The sequence below is a fragment of the Coregonus lavaretus genome (assembly GCF_964263955.1).
Source record: "Coregonus lavaretus genome assembly, contig: HAP1_SCAFFOLD_290, whole genome shotgun sequence".
NCBI lineage: Eukaryota > Metazoa > Chordata > Actinopteri > Salmoniformes > Salmonidae > Coregonus > Coregonus lavaretus.
The window spans coordinates 247,579-269,464 of NW_028162032.1; the positions used below are offsets into that span (position 1 = coordinate 247,579).

Sequence of the window (21,886 nt, forward strand, 5' to 3'; positions counted from 1 at the left end):
GAAGGCGCAAGAATCAAACTCAAGTTAGTTTGCAATTTCGTTATGTAAAAAATAGCGCACCAGCATTTTCCAGCCCTGACACCAGGTTCGGCAATTTACCGGTCTAACTTCAGCTTACTTGCGCTAAAGTGGGAGGGGTGGCAATATTTGAGGTGTGTGTCTAGGGGCAGCCCCCACACCGGTCCATTCTTTTTTTCTCCAAGCCACCTATCATTAGCCAGATATTATAAATTTTGCGCAACAAAAGAAACAAGTAGACACGCCCACTGGGCTATTTATTATGGTGGCTGTAACTGTATTTAGACATAGTCTATTTAAACAAGTTGTTGTTTTGTTTTTATTAGAATTTTATTAGAATTATACACTGTATTTTTAGGCCTTATCAATAGCCTAGTGAATTTGATCTTGCTTATTGACTATGTTTGGCATGTCCATGTCCAGACAGCAATTTACAGTAGCCCCTATATCAGTACACATGCTATAGCCTATGGTCATTTCCATATTGAAGCAATGCAATTAGAACAATGTGGACTGCAAACATGTTCAACATACTATTTTTTGCAAATATGGGGCAGGCTATTTAACGAACTAGGCTGTAACGGACTAACATTCGAATTGGAGTTGATGACAACACAATAAATACATAAAACACCCTAAATACACAACTTGAAGCAACCACATATTTAGCCATGGAACACGTTCTGATTGGCCAGTGAGGAGCCAAGCCTCAACACACCCACAACTGGTTTATTCATCAAAGCCAAGCCCTTTTGCGCCACTGCCAGCAACTGCGCCTATAATAGTGGTGGTGAAAATAGCTAAACTATGTCTGACACACCTCCGAACCAACTGCCAGCGCCCAGACCGATCATTGTGTTAGGTTTGTTAAAATAGAGCCCCTGGAGTTTACTCATTTCATATGTTGTATTTCTGACACATGTCATTGTAGTGTTCCCCAGAACTGTCAGAGATCCTACAACCTCATGGCCTTTGACCCTGACGGTGATCGTGTCAGATGCAGATACGGATTGGTCAGACCTGAGTGCGATAGGTGTGACCAGCCCTCAGGCTTCTACCTGGATCAGGTTGGTGTGAGCAGTTATTTTCAACCCCTTTGAATCTAATGTGATTGTTGATACGCTCCACAATGTGCTGGGCTGTCACGGTGTGACCAAAACATTACAACATAAACCACAACTCATTTGCATTCAATCTATAATGTGATTGCATAATATTGGCATATTGTATTTGGTCTTAACCAGCGATTCCTTTTGTGTTCTAACCTCTTCACTCTGTTAGGGATCTTGCTCCTTACGATACGGTTACACTTCGGCGAGCGGCGTCTACGGGTTTGAACTAGTTGTAGAGGACTTCCCCAACCAACACATCACCCTGTCTTACACCGATGGCTCTAGTTCCTCCAGAACTCCGCTTCATGCAGGGAGACGCCGACGCTCCATCTACCAAACATCCGTCTCCTATCCCTGGTGGTGGAACCAACCCACCACCACTCCTGGGTGGAACCAACCCACCACCACTCCTGGGTGGAACCAACCCACCACGACTCCTGGGTGGAACCAACCCACAACGACTCCTGGGTGGAACCAACCCAACACGACTCCTTCTCCTTGGTGGTGGAACCAACCCACCACGACTCCTTCTCCTCCTTGGTGGGGGAACCAACCCACCACGACTCCTGGGTGGAACCAACCCACCACGACTCCTTCTCCTCCTTGGTGGTGGAACCAACCCACCACGACTCCTTCTTCTCCTTGGTGGTGGAACCAACCCACCACGACTCCTTCTCCTCCTTGGTGGTGGAACCAACCCACCACGACTCCTGGGTGGAACCAACCCACCACGACTCCTCCTTCTCCTTGGTGGTGGAACCAACCCACCACGACTCCTTCTTCTCCTTGGTGGTGGAACCAACCCACCACGACTCCTTCTTCTCCTTGGTGGTGGAACCAACCCACCACGACTCCTTCTTCTCCTTGGTGGTGGAACCAACCCAACATCATTCCCCAATCAACAACCACAGCAGTGACCACCACCACCCCCTGGACCCCTTCCACCCCAGGAAGCCTGTATCCCTCCACTGCTCCCCTCAGCAAACTCCCTCTGCAGTTCTCTCTTCTGGGTGAGAAACACTCCTCTTCTGATGGTTAAGAATGCATTGGATGGATGGATGGACATATTTATTCTACAAACAACAACAAACATGGCATTTATTTGTGTAGTATTGGCCTTTACTTGTGTACGTTTGTGTTCTTTTCCAATTCAGTGGACTCTCCTGCTCCCTCTTGCGATGAGGGAATGTACCTGCCCAGGTTCCTGCATCCGACACCACACAACGGAGAGCATCTCCACGCCGAGGTCAACAAAGAGCTGGAGATCAGGATCAAGGCAGAGGCTATATACTCAACGTAAGGGACAACATCCATGAAAGTTTATGATACAGTATTATACCCAGGATTATATTTCTAGTGCATGCACTCATGGCTGGAACAGTGCATCCTGGCTGTAACAGTGCATCCTGGCTGTAACAGTGCGTCCTGGCTGTAACTAAAAACGTTATCGCCTGTAGTACTTTGTAACTATTTCAGTGATTACAAATATTTTATTCTGCAATCAATTATTTGTCCTAAGGCAGTCTACTGTATAAGTTCACCAAAAGGTCTAAGAAAACTAAAAGTTTTTCAATTAAGAGTAAATGTATTTTCTGTGATTGATTTGGATTGGTGCTGTTGTCTCTTTGCTAAGGGGGATGCTTGTGACGTCTGACTCTGACGTCACCCCACATAAGTTGCGATTTAAAATGGTTAAGGTTAGGGTTAGGTAGGGTAGGGTAGGGGTTCAGGTTAGGGTTAGGATTCAGGGTAGGGTCGTCCAAGGATCCCACTTAGCATTTACCTTGTCCATTTTGCCTCCTTTCTAGGATTAATGATGTCATCGTCAGTGGACCTCTGAACATCACCAATCACATGACTACCCAAGGGGAGTTTGTCATCCGGTGGACACCCATCCGGGACAATCTGGGGGAATATTTCCCCATTTGCTTCATCACTGAGGGGCTATCCGGGTAGGTATTATGTTTTATAATGCTAGAAACATCACCAGAACTGCTCTGCTACTTCCTGTACGTTCTGCTACTTCCTGTACGTTCTGCTACTTCCTGTACGTTCTCCTACTTCCTGTACATTCTGCTACTTCCTGTACGTTCTGCTACTTCTTGTACGTTCTGCTACTTCCCTCTGGAGTTTCCTCTTTTTATCAAATGTAATTTCCCAACGCACATGAGAGAGAGACTAATAATACATGTAATAAAAATATTACAATGTGCCGTTGTTTACCCTGATCTTCTCTAATACTTTCAGATCTAGCGTCTTTCAGTCTGAGATGAGATGTGTTGTGGTGGAGGTCGGACGCAGAAATGGTTTGTAGATTCTTCCACCATCAATATGCTGTGGTGTGTGATTGGACAATATGCTGTGGTGTGTGATTGGACAATATGCTGTGGTGTATGATTGGACAAAATGCTTTGGTGTGTGATTGTATGATTGATAACAGATGAAGCTGTGAATACTGTATGATACATACTATATATAGACTACACATCTGAAATCACCAAACGTAACGGAAAGATACAAATGAAACTCAAAATGACTCCAACCAACTCAAATCATGGTTCACAGTCACATTGTTTTGATAGGAGGAAATACAACAATAACAAAATATCTCCCGTGACAGTCAAAGCCAAGGTGCTGTGTGACGAGACCAAGATGACAGTAGAAGTGGAGAAGTCCTCTGTTACTGGAATTCATGAGGACCATCTCCGCCTCAACGATCCCAGTAACTCTGCCTGCGACCTGCAACGCCTCTCCAACAGCACCCACATCATTGGAGTCATCCCCCTCAATGCCTGTGGCACTCAGATAGAGGTGAGACCTCCGAGGTGTCAAATATTATATTGGGATGACATACAGTGAGGGAAAAAAAGTATTTGATCCCCTGCTGATTTTGTACGTTTGCCCACTGACAAAAAAAATTATCAGTCTATAATTTTAATGGTAGGTTTATTTGAACAGTGAGAGACAGAGTAACAACAAAAAAATCCAGAAAAACGCATGTCAAAAATGTTATAAATTGATTTGCATTTTAATGAGGGAAATAAGTATTTGACCCCCTCTCAATCAGAAAGATTTCTGGCTCCCAGGTGTCTTTTATACAGGTAACGAGCTGAGATTAGGAGCACACTTTTAAAGGGAATGCTCCTAATCTCAGCTTGTTACCTGTATAAAAGACACCTGTCCACAGAAGCAATCAATCAATCAGATTCCCAACTCTCCACCATGGCCAAGACCAAAGAGCTCTCCACGGATGTCAGAGACAAGATTGTAGACCTACACAAGGCTGGAATGGGCTACAAGACCATCGCCAAGCAGCTTGGTGAGAAGGTGACAACAGTTGGTGTGATTATTCGCAAATGGAAGAAACACAAAAGAACTGTCAATCTCCCTCGGCCTGGGGCTCCATGCAAGATCTCACCTCGTGGAGTTGCAATGATCATGAGAACGGTGAGGAATCAGCCCAGAACTACACGGGAGGATCTTGTCAATGATCTCAAGGCAGCTGGGACCATAGTCACCAAGAAAACAATTGGTAACACACTACGCCGTGAAGGACTGAAATCCTGCAGCGCCCGCATGGTCCCCTGCTCAAGAAAGCACATATACAGGCCCGTCTGAAGTTTGCCAATTAACATCTGAATGATTCAGAGGAGAACTGGGTGAAAGTGTTATGGTCAGATGAGACCAAAATGGAGCTCTTTGGCATCAACTCAACTCGCCGTGTTTGGAGGAGGAGGAATGCTGCCTATGACCCCAAGAACACCATCCCCACCGTCAAACATGGAGGTGGAAACATTATGCTTTGGGGATGTTTTTCTGCTAAGGGGACAGGACAACTTCACCGCATCAAAGGGACGATGGACGGGGCCATGTACCGTCAAATCTTGGGTGAGAACCTCCTTCCCTCAGCCAGGGCATTGAAAATGGGACGTGGATGAGTATTCCAGCATGACAATGACCCAAAACACACGGCCAAGGCAACAAAGGAGTGGCTCAAGAAGAAGCACATTAAGGTCCTGGAGTGGCCTAGCCAGTCTCCAAACCTTAATCCCATAGAAAATCTGTGGAGGGAGCTGAAGGTTTGAGTTGCCAAACGTCAGCCTCAAAACCTTAATGACTTGGAGAAGATCTGCAAAGAGGAGTGGAACAAAATCCCTCCTGAGATGTGTGCAAACCTGGTGGCCAACTACAAGAAACGTCTGACCTCTGTGATTGCCAACAAGGGTTTTGCCACCAAGTACTAAGTCATGTTTTGCAGAGGGGTCAAATACTTATTTCCCTCATTAAAATGCAAATCAATTTATAACATTTTTGACATGCGTTTTTTCAGGATTTCTTTTTTGTTATTCTGTCTCTCACTGTTCAAATAAACCTACCATTAAAATTATAGACTGATCATGTCTTTGTCAGTGGGCAAACGTACAAAATTAGCAGGGGATCAAATACTTTTTTCCCTCACTGTATGTACATTATTTATCTTTGTGTGAGACCCATTCACTCCTGGGTGTCTGTCTGAGTTCTCTATATTGAACCTGGTTCGAGGGGATATTCACCCCAAGGCACCACCTAGGCTGACTGATCTTGAATTGGTTTCCTCAGAGGAAGGGTCAAGATGGAATGTTTTGGTGAAGGGTGGCTTATGCTGCCTGTGGGAAGATCTGCCCTCAGAACAGTTTTGCATCTAAAGAGAAACCAACATGCTCGCTCATAACCCGAAGAGTTTCACAGCAATATAGGAACTGAAACGATTGCCGATTTGATCTTATTGATGTGTGTAGAGTTCAGTGCTGGCAGTGACCACAAAATGTAACTGTCTAGATGATTTCCCTCTCCATCTCTCTCAATCCAGGAGGACGACGACAACCTCATCTTCAAGAACGAAATCACCACCTTCGACAACCCCAACGATATCATCACCAGGCACCACCAGGTGGAGATTCAGTTCTACTGCCAGTACGCCAAACGCGGCAACGTGTCTCTGGGCTTCACTGCACACAGGGACAGCGTCACGGTCGTAGAGAAAGGCTTCGGCACGTTCACCTACCAGTTTGAGTTCTACCAGACCAGCCAGTTCACCAATATGGTGGATCCCCGTGACTACCCGTTAGACGTGGTGGTGAAGCAGATGATCTACATGGACATCGAGGCCGTGTCCACTGTGAATAACACTGAGCTCTTCGTGGAGTCCTGCAGAGCGACGCCGTACGACAACCCCAACTACCACCCCACCTACTCCATCATAGAAAACGGGTGAGATTGAGCACACAGATTCAGATTCAGCTTTATTAGCATGAGTGGCAAGGCCACTGTTGGTAAAAGCAAAGTGAGATAAAGACATCAACAATAACGCTAAAAATAATGACAATAGTAATGGTGATTAGAGAAAGGAAACATACAGTACCAGTCAAAGGTTTGGACACACCTACTCATTCAAGGCTTTTTCTTAATTTTTACTATTTTCTACATTGAAGAATAATAGTGAAGACATCAACTATGAAATAACACATATGGAATCATGTAGTAACCAAAAAAGTGTTAAATGAATCAAAATATATTTGAGATTCTTCAAAGTAGCCACGCCTTTGCCTTGATGACACCTTTGCACACTCTTGGCATTCTCTCAACCAGCTTCACTTGGAATGCTTTTACAACAGTCTTGAAGGAGTTCCTACATATGCTGAGCACTATGTATATATTTTGATTTGTTTAACACTTTATTTGGTTACTACATGATTCCATATGTGTTATTTCATAGTTTTGATGTCTTCACTATTATTCTACAATGTAGAAAATAGTAAAAATAAAGAAAAACCCTTGAATGAGTAGGTGTGTCCAAACGTTTGACTGGTACTGTATATTAAAATATAAACACTAAGGCATTCATCAACCTCATGGTGGACACTTGTCAGTACTGTGAGATGTATAATAGAAATGACAGATTTGAGACATTTGTATAAAGGCTGTGGAATATTCTAGACTAAAAGATTGTTTTACTGCACTTACTGTATGTACTTTACATATTTACTGTACTCTCAGTTTTACCTGTCTGTTGTTTTACCAGCTGCAATGTGGACGAGACGGTCCAAATCTTCTCACCCCGTCACCAGAGGCATTTCCAGTTCGGAATGGAAGCTTTCAAATTCATCGGACTGCACGACCAGGTACATGGGGACAGATTGCTGGATCATTCAAGGGTCGTATCAAGGGTGATATCTTTCTTAGTTCAGTGACCTTTAAACCCTCTGGCTACAGGTGTACATCAGCTGTTCAGTGATCCTGTGTGAGGCTGGGAACCCCAACACCCGGTGTGCCCAGGGCTGCGTCAACTCCACCTCCCCCCAGCCTGATGGCCACCACCACCGCAAGAGAGAGGCCGCCATGCAAACGGCCAAGCACCACATCTCCCAGGGTCCTTTGCGCCTGAGAAGGAGTTCAGAGAGCTCAGGTAACGGCTGTAGCTGTAGATAAGCTAGAAATCAAAACGTTGTTCTTTGAGTTATTGAAGAGACGGTATATTGCTGAAGTTCTCATCCATGATTTAGGAAAGACCTCTGCAGTCAAATTTTTTCAACAGGCATAAGCAATAGCATCTCAAGATAAATCTCTGGATAAAAAGGTGTTTTTTGTATCACAAAGGGTTTTTGTGTTTAAAAAAAAGGCATTTACGTGTTTTCTTGTTTTTTCTCCAGTGACCAACATGAACATGGTGTTGATGGCTGGGTGTATCGTAGCAGCCGTTGCCATGCTGTGCGGAGTGATGCTCTACAAGGCCAAAACACCAGGGGTTAAATACCAACCCCTGACAGCATTTGAGACTTAGTCCGATGTTCAGCCATCCTTTCACATGTAGCCTGCACTATATAAAGAAGGATGGTGGGAAATATAGATCATTTGAAAAGTGGTCTCTGACTTTTACAATGAAACGTCTCTTGGGATCAATACAAGAATATACATTAATCCGTAAAAAACGTACTTTGCAGTGCCCTCTAGTGTACAGATGACGTGCAATATACAAAGACAGAAAACCTATTAACCACACAACAACCATATAAGTAGGCCCAAATGGCTCCTACGACTTGTTTTAACAGTTAAATGCCTGGTTCTTATTATTATCTGTATTGGGATGTGGGGATAGTAATGTAATACTGGGAGTTGACATGTTCTGGAAAGGCTTTCTATATAGGCCAGGGTCTGTTGAACCAGGGATCAATTACGTTTATTTGTTATGATTGTGTTACATCAAAATGGGACCCTGGTTAAAATAAATGTTTTGTCTATATGATGTAATGAATTACTATAAAATGGTCCTTTTGATAAATGAATGTATGTGTATTAATTTAGCCATGGTATCTTACACATTAAACATTTACATACAATGTACATAGCATCTTTGTGTATCTAAAATAGTGTGCATGATTTTCCCTGGATCCACAGCAAACAAATGCCCCTTGTGCCTCCTCACATGATCCAACATGGCTGCCCTGTTACATATGGCCATCAGTGGAGCAGGAGTGCTTTGATTAACATTCTGTTGAGGAAATGTAGACCTATAGGCTTAATGCAAAGAAATAATGTGTAGATTTTTTTAAATTATTGAATTCTTCAGCTTTAAGCTGCCATGTGTACTGGGATAAAACTCAACTATAAATAAGTTGACGCCAGTGGAGGCTTCTGAGGGGAGAACGGCTCATAGTAATGGCTGGAACGGAGCGAATGGAATGGCATCAAACTCAAGGAAACCTTGTGTTTGATGTATTTGATACCATTCCCTCTTATTCCGCTTCAGCCATTACCACAAGCCTGTCCTTCCCAATTAAGGCGACACCAACCTCCTGTGGTTTACACAGTTCAGCGTTGAATACAAGTACTGTAGTATAAGTATGTTGATTTACACTGCCCTCCTGTGGTCAAATATTAGTTAAATCCAGGATTATTATCACCCAGAAAAACAGTATCGATTGTAGTATGTAGTATTAAATTCAAGCATAATGTCTTGTCTAGTTTGCCATAGCTACAGAAAATGTGTAACATACATTTTTGTTGCAGATTAATGAAGTACTTCATAATGGGGTCAGTGATAATCCACTGACTGACAGACCAAAGCCACACACACATCATCCTCACCAGCGATCCCTTGTTTTACCATCTCACCACATTCACATTTACATTTACATCATTTAGCAGACGTTCTTATCCAGAGCGACTTACAAATTGGTGCATTCAACTTATGATAGCCAGTGGGACAACCACCTTTTTTTTTTAATGGGGGTTGGGGGAAGAAGGATTACTTTATACTATTCCAGGTATTCCTTAAAGAGGTAGGGTTTCAAGTGTCTCCGGAAGGTGGTCAGTGACTCCGCTGTCCTGGCGTCGTGGGTGAGCTTGTTCCACCATTGGGGTGCCAGAGCAGCGAATAGCTTTGACTGGGCTGAGCAGGAACTGTGCTTCCGTAGAGGTAGGGGAGCTAGCAGGCCAGAGGTGGATGAACGTAGTGCCCTCGTTTGGGTGTAGGGTCTGATCAGAGCCTGAAGGTAAGGAGGTGCCGTTCCCCTCACAGCTCCGTAGGCAAGCACCATGGTCTTGTAGTAGATGCGAGCCTCAACTGGAAGCCGGTGGAGTGTGCGGAGGAGCGGGGTGACATGAGAGAACTTGGGAAAGTTGAACACCAGACGGGCTGCAGCGTTCTGGATGAGTTGTAGGGGTTTAATGGCACAGGGAGGGAGCCCAGCCAACAGCGAGTTGCAGTAATCCAGACGGGAGATGACAAGTGCCTGGATTAGGACCTGTGCCGCTTTCTGTGCAAGGTAGGGTCGTACTCTGCGAATGTTGTAGAGCATGAACCTGCAGGATCGGGTCACCGCTTTGATGTTAGCGGAGAACGACAGGGTGTTGTCCAGGGTCATGCCAAGGTTCTTTGCACTCTGGGAGGAGGACACAATGGAGTTGTCAACCGTGATGGCGAGATCATGGAGCGGGCAGTCCTTCCCCGGGAGGAAGAGCAGCTCCGTCTTGCCAAGGTTCAGCTTGAGCTGGTGATCCGACATCCACACTGATATGTCTGCCAGACATGCAGAGATGCAATTCGCCACCTGGTTATCAGAAGGAGGAAAGGAGAAAATGAATTGTGTGTCGTCTGCGTAGCAATGATAGGAGAGACCATGTGAGGATATGACAGCGCCAAGTGACTTGGTGTATAGAGAGAATAGGAGAGGGCCTAGAACTGAGCCCTGGGGGACACCAGTGGTGAGAGCACGTGGTGCGGAGACAGATTCTCGCCACGCCACCTGGTAGGAGCGACCTGTCAGGTAGGACGCAATCCAAGAGTGAGCAGCGCCGGAGATGCCCAACTCGGAGAGGGTGGAGAGGAGGATCTGATGGTTCACAGTATCAAAGGCAGCGGATAGGTCTAGAAGGATAAGAGCAGAGGAGAGAGAGTTAGCTTTAGCAGTGCGGAGAGCCTCCGTGACACAGAGAAGAGCAGTCTCAGTTGAATGACCAGTCTTGAAACCTGACTGGCTTGGATCAAGAAGGTCATTCTGAGAGAGATAGCAGGAGAGTTGGCTAGAGACGGCACGCTCAAGAGTTTTGGAGAGAAAAGAAAGAAGGGATACTGGTCTGTAGTTGTTGACATCGGAGGGATCGAGTGTAGGTTTTTTGAGGAGGGGTGCAACTCTCGCTCTCTTGAAGACGGAAGGGACATGGCCAGCGGTCAAGGATGAGTTGATGAGCGAGGTGAGGTAAGGGAGAAGGTCTCCGGAAATGGTCTGGAGAAGAGAGGAGGGGATAGGGTCAAGTGGGCAGGTTGTTGGGCGGCCGGCCGTCACAAGTCGCAAGATTTCATCTGGAGAGAGAGGGGAGAAAGAAGTCAAAGCATAGGTTAGGGCAGTGTGAGCAGGACCAGTGGTGTCATTTGACTTAATAAATGAGGATCGGATGTCGTCAACCTTCTTTTCAAAATGGTTGACGAAGTCAAAAGATGCAGAAAGGGAGGAGAGGAGGGTTGAGGAGGCAGAATCAGGAGATCGGAGGGAGAAGGATTTAGCAGAGGGAAGAGATGATAGGATGGAAGAGGAGAGAGTAGCGGGAGAGAGAGAGCGAAGGTTGCGATGGCACATTACCATCTGAGTAGGGGCAGAGTGAGTAGTGTTGGAGGAGAGCGAGAGAGAAAAGGATACAAAGTAGTGTTCAGAGACTTGGAGGGGAGTTGCAGTGAGATTAGTAGAAGAACAGCATCTAGTAAAGATGAGGTCAAGCGTATTGCCTGCCTTGTGAGTAGGGGGGGACGGTGAGAGGGTGAGGTCAAAAGAGGAAAGGAGTGGAAAGAAGGAGGCAGAGAGAAATGAGTCAAAGGCAGACGTAGGGAGGTTAAAGTCACCCAGAACTGTGAGGGGTGAGCCATCCTCAAGAAAGGAATTTATCAAGGCGTCAAGCTCATTGATGAACTCTCTAAGGGAACCTGGAGGGCGATAAATGACAAGGATGTTAAGCTTGAATGGGCTAGTGACTGTGACAGCATGGAATTCAAATGAGGAGATAGACAGATGGGCCAGGGGAAAAAGAGAGAATGTCCACTTGGGAGAGATGAGGATTCCTGTGCCACCGCCGCGCTGACCAGATGCTCTCGGGGTATGCGAGAACACATGGTCAGACGAGGAAAGAGCAGTAAGAGTAGCAGTGTTTTCTGTGGTAATCCATGTTTCCGTCAGCGCCAAGAAGTCGAGGGACTGGAGGGTAGCATAGGCTGAGATGAACTCTGCCTTGTTGGCCGCAGAACAGCAGTTCCAGAGGCTGCCGGAGACCTGGAACTCCACGTGGGTCGTGCGCGCAGGGACCACCAGATTAGAGTAGCAGCAGCCACGCGGTGTGAAGCGTTTGTATGGCCCGTGCAGAGAGGAGAGAACAGGGATAGACAGACACATAGTTGACAGGCTACAGAAAAAGGCTACAATAATGCAAAGGAGATCAGAATGAAATGAACTAAACATCTGGGAAAGTGAGAGAGCGGGGCCTCCCTCATTTACGTTTCACTGAAACACTCAAATATAACTCTCCCAACTTCCACTTTAGAAATTATAATTGTTGTAAACTACAGCGGTTCAATGTTTTCTAGGAATAGACTCTAACTTAGTTTATTCAGCTAGCTAACTTGGTACAGTATTCTTCCGTGAAAACCGTCCAGGGCACCGAATCCTATGACGCCATAGCCAACTAGCATGCCAGCCTCCAATAACACGGTTTAGCACCAATACTCGGTTACAACAAACCACCAGTGTGTTAACACGCCGAACAGATCATTCGTGTCCGTGTTTAACGTTGTGTAAAGTTTTGGGTTAGTTGACAGTTTGAGTGTGTACGTCGTCAACTTATTCAGCCAGTTAGTTATCTAGAATAGTTAGCATACTAGCTAGCCATTGCTCTCTGCCAACGAACCAACCCCTCCTCCCACGGCACAAAACACACAGAGAGCCAAGCTAACGTTAACTAGTCACCCATGTCCCGAATTCCCTTGAACGACTCTGGTTACCAGTATGTAAAAACAAAACAAAAATAAATGTAGGTTATAACTTACCCTTAGTAGCTACTGTTAGCCAGTTAAGTGCAAAGCTAGCCACTGAATCGATTCAGCCAGTTCGCGTCTGTCCCAACGGAGAGAAAGCGTCTCAAAATATTACAGCTAGGTCATTCCAGCTATTGTTTAGTTAGCGATCCAGGTAGCAACAAGCTAGCTACATTTAGAGTACAGTAGCTACTAACTACCTAACGTTAACGCTTCAGATAATGAGGTTTGAAAAACAGCTGAATGGTAGGTAGCTAGCTGGCATAATTACAGGTACTCTTAAGCGTGAAATAACATTGGAAACAACTATCCACAGTTGCTAATAGTTACCAGTAGCTACCCGCTAGCTAGCTAGCTTTATTGGTCCAGTTAGTGAGTTAGCTAGCCTCGTGCTTCACCGGGCTCAGACGAATACAATAATTACCTACATTAACCTACAATAACTACCTAGATAAACTACCTACAATACCAATACATGGTTTAAGCTTTACTCGACACCATATAAGAAGCCAAGCTTACCTCCCGCTAGAGAAACACAACCTCACCCGACCAGTATCCACGCTCAGGGGGTGCTGCAGCACCTTCAGCACCCGTACTTCCCGCGGCTATACATTTAACATTTTAGTCATTTAGCAGACGCTCTTATCCAGAGCGACTTACAGTTAGTGAGTGCATACATTTTTCATACTGGCCCCCCCGTGGGAATCGAACCCACAACCCTGGCGTTGCAAGCGCCATGCTCTACCAACTGAGCTACAGGAGGCCCTACAGGAGGCTATGCCTGGAGGTCAAGGACGATCTCTTCTTCACAGGCTTTAGGAGGTTAATTTGTAGCAATCACGCACGCGCACACGCACACACACACACACAGTTTATTGCCCTGTTTACAGTTGGTCCACAGCAGTCTAGTTGGGCGGCCATGCCATGATCATGGCACATTCCTGTAGGGTGTGTCAGCTGTCAGAGCTTGGGGAGGAAGTGGTGGTCATTGGTGGCCATCTATTTTTAAAGTGTTGAAATGGGCAGGAAAGGGACTGGGTAAAGCTCAGAGGTCAAGAGTTACGGAAACACACGGCTGTCCTGGGGGTCGCTGACTGGCAGACAGGGGTGGCAGACAGGGGTGGGGTTGGGCTGTAGGCCTATGTGAAACACGAGAGGGGAGACAGGCGCATTCATTTACCCCCAAGGCTTTCCTGGAGCAGATAGAACAAAGTGAATGAGAAGGAATAGGATAAGGGGAGATGGGTAGAGGGGGAGAGTGATTGATAAGATGGTAGAGACACACACCTCATTAGACCTGTCATCAGCGTCACCGTACAGGTAGAGTGCTGGGTACCTTCCTCAAGTCTCAAAGGGTCGGTTAACCGGTTACCTCATACACAACATAAATGGTCCATACCCATTTTAGTTCACAGGCAGGACAGTCTAGCACACAGTCAACTGTATTTGTAGTTTTATTTTATTTTATTTTGCATACATGACAGCTAAAAGCTGAATGGTGTATATAAGTACAAACATAAAACATTTTAAAAAATCTATAAAATGTGAAATGGAACTGGAAGCGATGATGGATGATCAGGGAACCAGATCTGATGGATGTCACTTTGCAGTTCCACAACACCCTGCTATGTTATAAGAGTGTGACTGTCTGTTTAGCCTTCCCATCATCCCCCAATACCACCATTATGAGAAGGGATTGGGTCCCATTACTCCTGCTGTAGTCTAACAGGACCATTCTACTGCTGTAGTCTAACAGGACCATCCTACTGCTGTAGTCTAACAGGACCATCCTACTGCTGTAGTCTAACAGGACCATCCTACTGCTGTAGTCTAACAGGACCATCCTACTGCTGTAGTCTAACAGGACCATCCTACTGCTGTAGTCTAACAGGACCATCCTACTGCTGTAGTCTAACAGGACCATCCTGTAGTCTAACAGGACCATCCTACTGCTGTAGTCTAACAGGACCATCCTACTGCTGTAGTCTAACAGGACCATCCTACTGCTGTAGTCTAACAGGACCATCCTACTGCTGTAGTCTAACAGGACCATCCTGTAGTCTAACAGGACCATCCTACTGCTGTAGTCTAACAGGACCATCCTACTGCTGTATCTAACAGGACCATCCTACTGCTGTAATCTAACAGGACCATCCTACTGCTGTAGTCTAACAGGACCATCCTACTGCTGTAGTCTAACAGGACCATCCTGTAGTCTATCAGGACCATCCTACTGCTGTAGTCTAACAGGACCATCCTACTGCTGTAGTCTAACAGGACCATCCTACTGCTGTAGTCTAACAGGACCATCCTACTGCTGTAGTCTAACAGGACCATCCTACTGCTGTAATCTAACAGGACCATCCTGTAGTCTAACAGGACCATCCTACTGCTGTAGTCTAACAGGACCATCCTACTGCTGTAATCTAACAGGACCATCCTGTAGTCTAACAGGACCATCCTACTGCTGTAGTATAACAGGACCATCCTGTAATCTAACAGGACCATCCTACTGCTGTAATCTAACAGGACCATCCTGTAATCTAACAGGACCATCCTACTGCTGTAGTCTAACAGGACCATCCTACTGCTGTAGTCTAACAGGACCATCCTACTGCTGTAGTCTAACAGGACCATCCTGTAGTCTAACAGGACCATCCTACTGCTGTAGTCTAACAGGACCATCCTACTGCTGTAGTCTAACAGGACCATCCTACTGCTGTAGTCTAACAGGACCATCCTACTGCTGTAGTCTAACAGGACCATCCTGTAGTCTAACAGGACCATCCTACTGCTGTAGTCTAACAGGACCATCCTACTGCTGTAGTCTAACAGGACCATCCTACTGCTGTAGTCTAACAGGACCATCCTACTGCTGTAGTCTAACAGGACCATCCTACTGCTGTAGTCTAACAGGACCATCCTACTGCTGTAGTCTAACAGGACCATCCTACTGCTATAGTCTAACAGGACCATCCTACTGCTGTAGTCTAACAGGACCATCCTGTAGTCTAACAGGACCATCCTACTGCTGTAGTCTAACAGGACCATCCTACTGCTGTAGTCTAACAGGACCATCCTACTGCTATAGTCTAACAGGACCATCCTACTGCTGTAGTCTAACAGGACCATCCTGTAGTCTAACAGGAATATCCTACTGCTGTAGTCTAAGAGGACCATCCTACTGCTGTAGTCTAACAGGACCATCCTACTGCTGTATCTAACAGGACCATCCTGTAGTCTAACAGGAATATCCTACTGCTGTAGTCTAACAGGACCATCCTACTGCTGTAGTCTAACAGGACCATCCTACTGCTGTATCTAACAGGACCATCCTGTAATCTAACAGGACCATCCTACTGCTGTAGTCTAACAGGACCATCCTACTGCTGTAGTCTAACAGGACCATTCTACTGCTGTAGTCTAACAGGACCATCCTACTGCTGTAGTCTAACAGGACCATTCTACTGCTGTAGTCTAACAGGACCATCCTACTGCTGTAGTCTAACAGGACCATTCTACTGCTGTAGTCTAACAGGACCATCCTACTGCTGTAGTCTAACAGGACCATCCTACTGCTGTAGTCTAACAGGACCATCCTACTGATGTAGTCTAACAGGACCATCCTGTAGTCTAACAGGAATATCCTACTGCTGTAGTCTAACAGGACCATCCTACTGCTGTAGTCTAACAGGACCATCCTACTGCTGTATCTAACAGGACCATCCTGTAATCTAACAGGACCATCCTACTGCTGTAGTCTAACAGGACCATCCTACTGCTGCAGTCTAACAGGACCATCCCACTGCTGTAGTCTAACAGGACCATCCTACTGCTGTAGTCTAACAGGACCATCCTACTGCTGTACTCTAACAGGACCATCCTGTAATCTAACAGGACCATCCTACTGCTGTAGTCTAACAGGACCATCCTACTGCTGCAGTCTAACAGGACCATCCCACTGCTGTAGTCTAACAGGACCATCCTACTGCTGTAGTCTAACAGGACCATCCTACTGCTGTAGTCTAACAGGACCATCCTGTAGTCTAACAGGACCATCCTACTGCTGTAGTCTAACAGGACCATCCTACTGCTGTAGTCTAACAGGACCATCCTACTGCTGTAGTCTAACAGGACTATCCTACTGCTGTAGTCTAACAGGACCATCCTGTAGTCTAACAGGACCATCCTGTAGTCTAACAGGACCATCCTACTGCTGTATCTAACAGGACCATCCTGTAATCTAACAGGACCATCCTACTGCTGTAGTCTAACAGGACTATCCTACTGCTGTAGTCTAACAGGACTATCCTACTGCTATAGTCTAACAGGACCATCCTACTGCTGTAGTCTAACAGGACCATCCTACTGCTGTAGTCTAACAGGACCATCCTACTGCTGTATCTAACAGGACCATCCTGTAATCTAACAGGACTATCCTACTGCTATAGTCTAACAGGAACATCCTACTGCTGTAGTCTAACAGGACCATCCTACTGCTGTAGTCTAACAGGACCATCCTACTGCTGTATCTAACAGGACCATCCTGTAGTCTAACAGGACCATCCTACTGCTGTAGTCTAACAGGACCATCCTACTGCTGTAGTCTAACAGGACCATCCTACTGCTGTAGTCTAACAGGACCATCCTACTGCTGTAGTCTAACAGGACCATCCTACTGCTGTAGTCTAACAGGACCATCCTACTGCTGTAGTCTAACAGGACCATCCTACTGCTGTAGTCTAACAGGACCATCCTACTGCTGTAGTCTAACAGGACCATCCTACTGATGTAGTCTAACAGGACCATCCTACTGCTGTAGTCTAACAGGACCATCCTACTGCTGTAGTCTAACAGGACCATCCTACTGCTGTAATCTAACAGGACCATCCTACTGCTGTAGTCTAACAGGACCATCCTACTGCTGTAGTCTAACAGGACCATCCTACTGCTGTAGTCTAACAGGACCATCCTACTGCTGTAATCTAACAGGACCATCCTACTGCTGTAGTCTAATAGGACCATCCTACTGCTGTAGTCTAATAGGACCATCCTACTGCTGTAGTCTAATAGGACCATCCTACTGCTGTAATCTAACAGGACCATCCTGTAGTCTAACAGGACCATCCTACTGCTGTAGTCTAATAGGACCATCCTACTGCTGTAGTCTAACAGGACCATCCTACTGCTGTAGTCTAACAGGACCATCCTACTGCTGTAGTCTAACAGGACCATCCCACTGCTGTAGTCTAACAGGACCATCCTACTGCTGTAGTCTAACAGGACCATCCTACTGCTGTAGTCTAACAGGACCATCCTACTGCTGTAGTCTAACAGGACCATCCTACTGCTGTAGTCTAACAGGACCATCCTGAGGCACCATACCTAATTTAGGCAAAACCCACCCTCACATTTTCTCTCTCTTGCCTTCTCCCTCTCTCTTTCCCCCTCGCTCTCAAAATCTGGAGAGGATGTGGGAGCTCAGGATGATTATGTTGACTAATTACTGCCTATATTACAGGTCCCTGAAGCAAAAGGGCTATTCACTTGATTGACTGGAAATTTCCAGAAGGTCTCTATATTAAATTATTCAGGTCAGACCGGATGCTGAGGATAATAAGCATTTAAAGTATTCACTTTGAAATTGGCAATATTTGTCTCATACTGTACATGGAGGGCATAATGACTTTAATGAAGACATCCTGTGGAGTGTCTCTGGAATGCTGTGTGTGTGTGTGTGTGATATTTCAAAGACAAGTGCATCTATCATAACTAAATCTCTACCATTATGAATTTGAAAAATCAAGTGACAAGAGGGAAAATGCTGCCATTATTCCACCACACATAGGCTAATCACATTGACCTAAAAACACACCAAGATAATATACTGTAAATCTTACGTCTGATTGAATGAGTTGCAACCTCGGTCACGGACCGTAGCTTGCCCTAGCGACGTGCTTTCCACCGTTCGGACGTCACCAGCGTGCGGACGCACAGCTTTTTTTCTTCCTTCAGGAGAGCAGGAAACGATAGACAACAAGAAGCGAATCCTGAGCGCACCGGGAGAGGGAGAGCTCCTGTCGAGCTGGACGACCAAAGAACACTGGATTAAAAGCTTGCATTCGGACGGAAACCTGTTTTATTTGATACTTTGGTAACCCATGGACAAATTGGCCGTGGATACATATTTATCAAGTGTGTTTCGAGACCAATCCAAGGAGTTTAAAGTTTCCGCGATCTTCTCTCTTGGATTGCACAGTCTTCTTTGCCAGGCTGTGATGTGGTGACGCGGCTCATCGACGGGAAGCTAAGCTAACGTTAGCTGGCAAAAAAATACACCAGAGAAAATGTGCTTTGGATATTAGATTTTTCTTTTGACTTCATCTTAATTTTTGAATTTCACTGTTGGAGTTGGATTATGAACACTTAATATGCGTTGTCTGGTATTTTCTTGGACAGTAACATTTCACTTTTTAGTTGCAGTCTAATGAGCTATCATAACCGGCTACCTAGCTAGCTCTGGCCATTAGATTGCTAACGTTAGCTAGCTATCTAGCTACATCTGTTTCCACTTTTGTTCGTTGTAAATAGTGTTTCCTAGCTGGCTAACTACACTTTTTTTTTCTTGAACAAAGTATACAAAGGTTAGAATGAGTTAATAACTGCATGTGTATTATATGTGCAAATACTAATAATCAGTTTGACCCACTTTTATCTTGTGTAATGCAGAAGTAACTACCGTTAGTTAACTAGCTAGCTAGGTTTGGAGTATTGCCCTCTGATGTGAGTCTGGCAGTGCGGCCTTTGGAATTCCTTTCTTGTTCGCGGTCGGGGACCTTTCAGCCTGGATGGTTTTCACCATGTCGATGGATTTAATGTTTTGACTGGCTTGGATTATTCATACAATTGTACCGTTGCGTTAGTTGGACGAACTGGCCTGAAATTAAGTTGAAGAAAACTCGGCAACATAAAAAGAAAAGTGGACATCACAAAGGAATTTCGCCTACTTTGCGAAGGTAGCTAACCATTGATTTATTTGCAACAATGTATAACCTTTTTATTGTGCCAGCTTTACTAACTTTCTACCAGGCATATGTCATGTGTTATGGCCATTTGGTTCACAGCTCTGTAAAGGAGTGCATTTGGCAGTGACTTACTAAAAGTAAGTTCCTCGTAGTCCCTTTCGATAACTGTCAATTGATTGATCTAGTTAGCTAGGTGCCCGTACTCCTATTGTATGCCATTAGCCTTCAGCCTTGAGTTTGAAAGAGTTCGGTAGTTAGGTCTGCTCTACACTGGCCCTACAGCACCAACACACGCTCCTTGGCAGCTAGTTTGTTTATCAAAAACAGTCACATTCCAGACAGAAGGTATTAGCGTTACGCCTTCCCCGTGACCTTGGTGTAATGGTTTACACATTTCTGTTACCAGACTTTGACCCTATTGTCTCTCTCTTTGGACTTCAGCCTACATGTAGCAGCGGTCTATGTTAGCAGCCCATCCAGTACGAATTCTGTGTACGCTTTGTTCAATGGATGCGTATAGGGACTTCAGCCTACTGTAACGTTACTTGGTGATGTAGGTCTACTTCCCCTCACTGCGTTGAGATATCTACAACTGAACTGCCATACTTTGAAGCCTACTGACATAATGGACACAGAGAAGGTGCAGTTGTTGTTGTTATGTTGAGGTAGCTACACCACAGAGTGTGGCTACCATCTGTCAATCTGTCTCCTACACTTCAGCAGGGCCCCTCCCCCTTATAAACTCTATTGTGGTGATTTGTTGGTTTGACCTCCTTATGCAGCGCTGCTGTCCATTTGCCTAGGCGAAATTAGGTTACATTTGGCAGCAGCCAATATGAATATGTATCTCCTAGATATGTGGGATTTGGATGGTTTTGGCTCAATGGCGGGCCTGCATTGTAAACCAAGCTCCTAAAGACATTGAAGGTACAGTGCCACTGCGCAGGTCCCTGAACTGAACACAATGGCTTCTGAAAGCAAGTGCCTTGGAGTTGAAGACTGTGGAAGCAGAAAGGAAAACCCTAGCCCTCCCCGGCCACCCAGTTAAAAATGCAGTTTGTTCCAATTCATTAGCTGCAGTTCCTTTTCAGTAAAAAAAAAAAAATGTAACTCACATGATTCTGGGCTTGCCCATCTGGAGGCCCATTTACGGAGCCTAATCGCCAGTGTTGAGCCCCCTGTTGTGGAGCCAGTGGATGAAGTCAACCACTCAGTCAGGCCTGCATCCCCAGCATATTATGCCTGCCCTTTACAATGGAAAACCATATTCCCTAGGTCTAGAACATTCCACATGCTAGTGTGTACTGTACACAGACACACACGCATATATCCAGAGTGATTGTGTGTGTAGACTAGGCCTACATGTGTTTGTGTACATTGGTCTTCTTAGTGTCTGGTCAATGGAAGGGCACTCAGTGGTCTGGCTTCATCATCTGATACGCCACAGGCTTTGGTGCAAACCTCAAGCACAAATCTCGAGTTAGGAATTGGCCCTTGGAAAGCATGAAGGACCCCCTCCTTATGACATGTTCTAGCAGCGTATACTGACTCTCTGCGGACCAGGGCCATGATGAAGAAGCCATTACTCAGTATACTGACTCTCTGCCGACCAGGGCCATGATGAAGAAGCCATTACTCAGTATACTGACTCTCTGCGGACCAGGGCCATGATGAAGAAGCCATTACTCAGTATACTGACTCTCTGCGGACCAGGGCCATGATGAAGAAGCCATTAGACTCCTGAGTGGCGCAGTGGTCTAAGGCACTGCATCGCAGTGCTAACTGTGCCACTAGATCCTGGTTCGAATCCAGGCTCTGTCGCAGCCGGCCGCGACCGGGAGACTCATGGGCGGCGCACAATTGGCCCAGCGTCGTCCAGGGTAGGGGAGGGAATGGCCGGCAGGGATGTAGCTCAGTTGATAGAGCATGGCGTTTGCAACGCCAGGGTTGTGGGTTCGATTCCCACGGGGGGCCAGTATAAAAATAAAAAAAATATTCACCAACTGTAAGTCGCTCTGGATAAGAGCGTCTGCTAAATGACTAAAATGTAAATGTATTTCTCAGTATACTGACTCTCTGCCGACCAGGGCCATGATGAAGAAGCCATTACTCAGTATACTGACTCTCTGTGGACCAGGGCCATGATGATATACAGTGGGGGAAAAAAGTATTTA

At 45.7% G+C, this 21,886-nt stretch overlaps 2 protein-coding genes across 2 annotated transcripts in view; both read left to right on the forward strand.

Moving 5' to 3' along the window:
- The first annotated feature begins 796 nt into the window (after nt 1-796).
- LOC311119716 (uncharacterized protein) lies at nt 797-8,509 on the forward strand. Its single transcript, XM_084194379.1, has 10 exons — nt 797-1,085; nt 1,300-2,140; nt 2,285-2,426; nt 2,939-3,082; nt 3,378-3,436; nt 3,751-3,941; nt 5,980-6,380; nt 7,192-7,291; nt 7,383-7,575; nt 7,820-8,509. Exons 1-10 carry the CDS (start codon nt 984-986, stop codon nt 7,948-7,950), a joined length of 2,304 nt encoding a protein of 767 aa, XP_084050505.1. The 5' UTR covers nt 797-983; the 3' UTR covers nt 7,951-8,509.
- Nucleotides 8,510-18,742: 10,233 nt separating this feature from the next.
- Nucleotides 18,743-21,886, forward strand: part of LOC311119707 (liprin-alpha-1-like) — a 69,712-nt gene continuing 66,568 nt past the window's right edge. The window contains exon 1 of the mRNA XM_084194371.1: nt 18,743-19,703. The gene's annotated coding sequence lies outside the window, so the exon portion shown is untranslated. The remainder of the gene's footprint in view (nt 19,704-21,886) is intronic.

What these genes read in the sequence shown, in the direction of transcription:
- LOC311119716 (XM_084194379.1), top strand. Translation starts at nt 984, where the DNA reads ATGGCCTTTGACCCTGACGGTGATCGTGTCAGATGCAGATACGGATTG. An exon ending in CAGGCTTCTACCTGGATCAG is followed by an intron (nt 1,086 to 1,299) that starts GTTGGTGTGAGC and finishes TCACTCTGTTAG; the next exon opens with GGATCTTGCTCCTTACGATA. An exon ending in GGAGGTCGGACGCAGAAATG is followed by an intron (nt 3,437 to 3,750) that starts GTTTGTAGATTC and finishes CTCCCGTGACAG; the next exon opens with TCAAAGCCAAGGTGCTGTGT.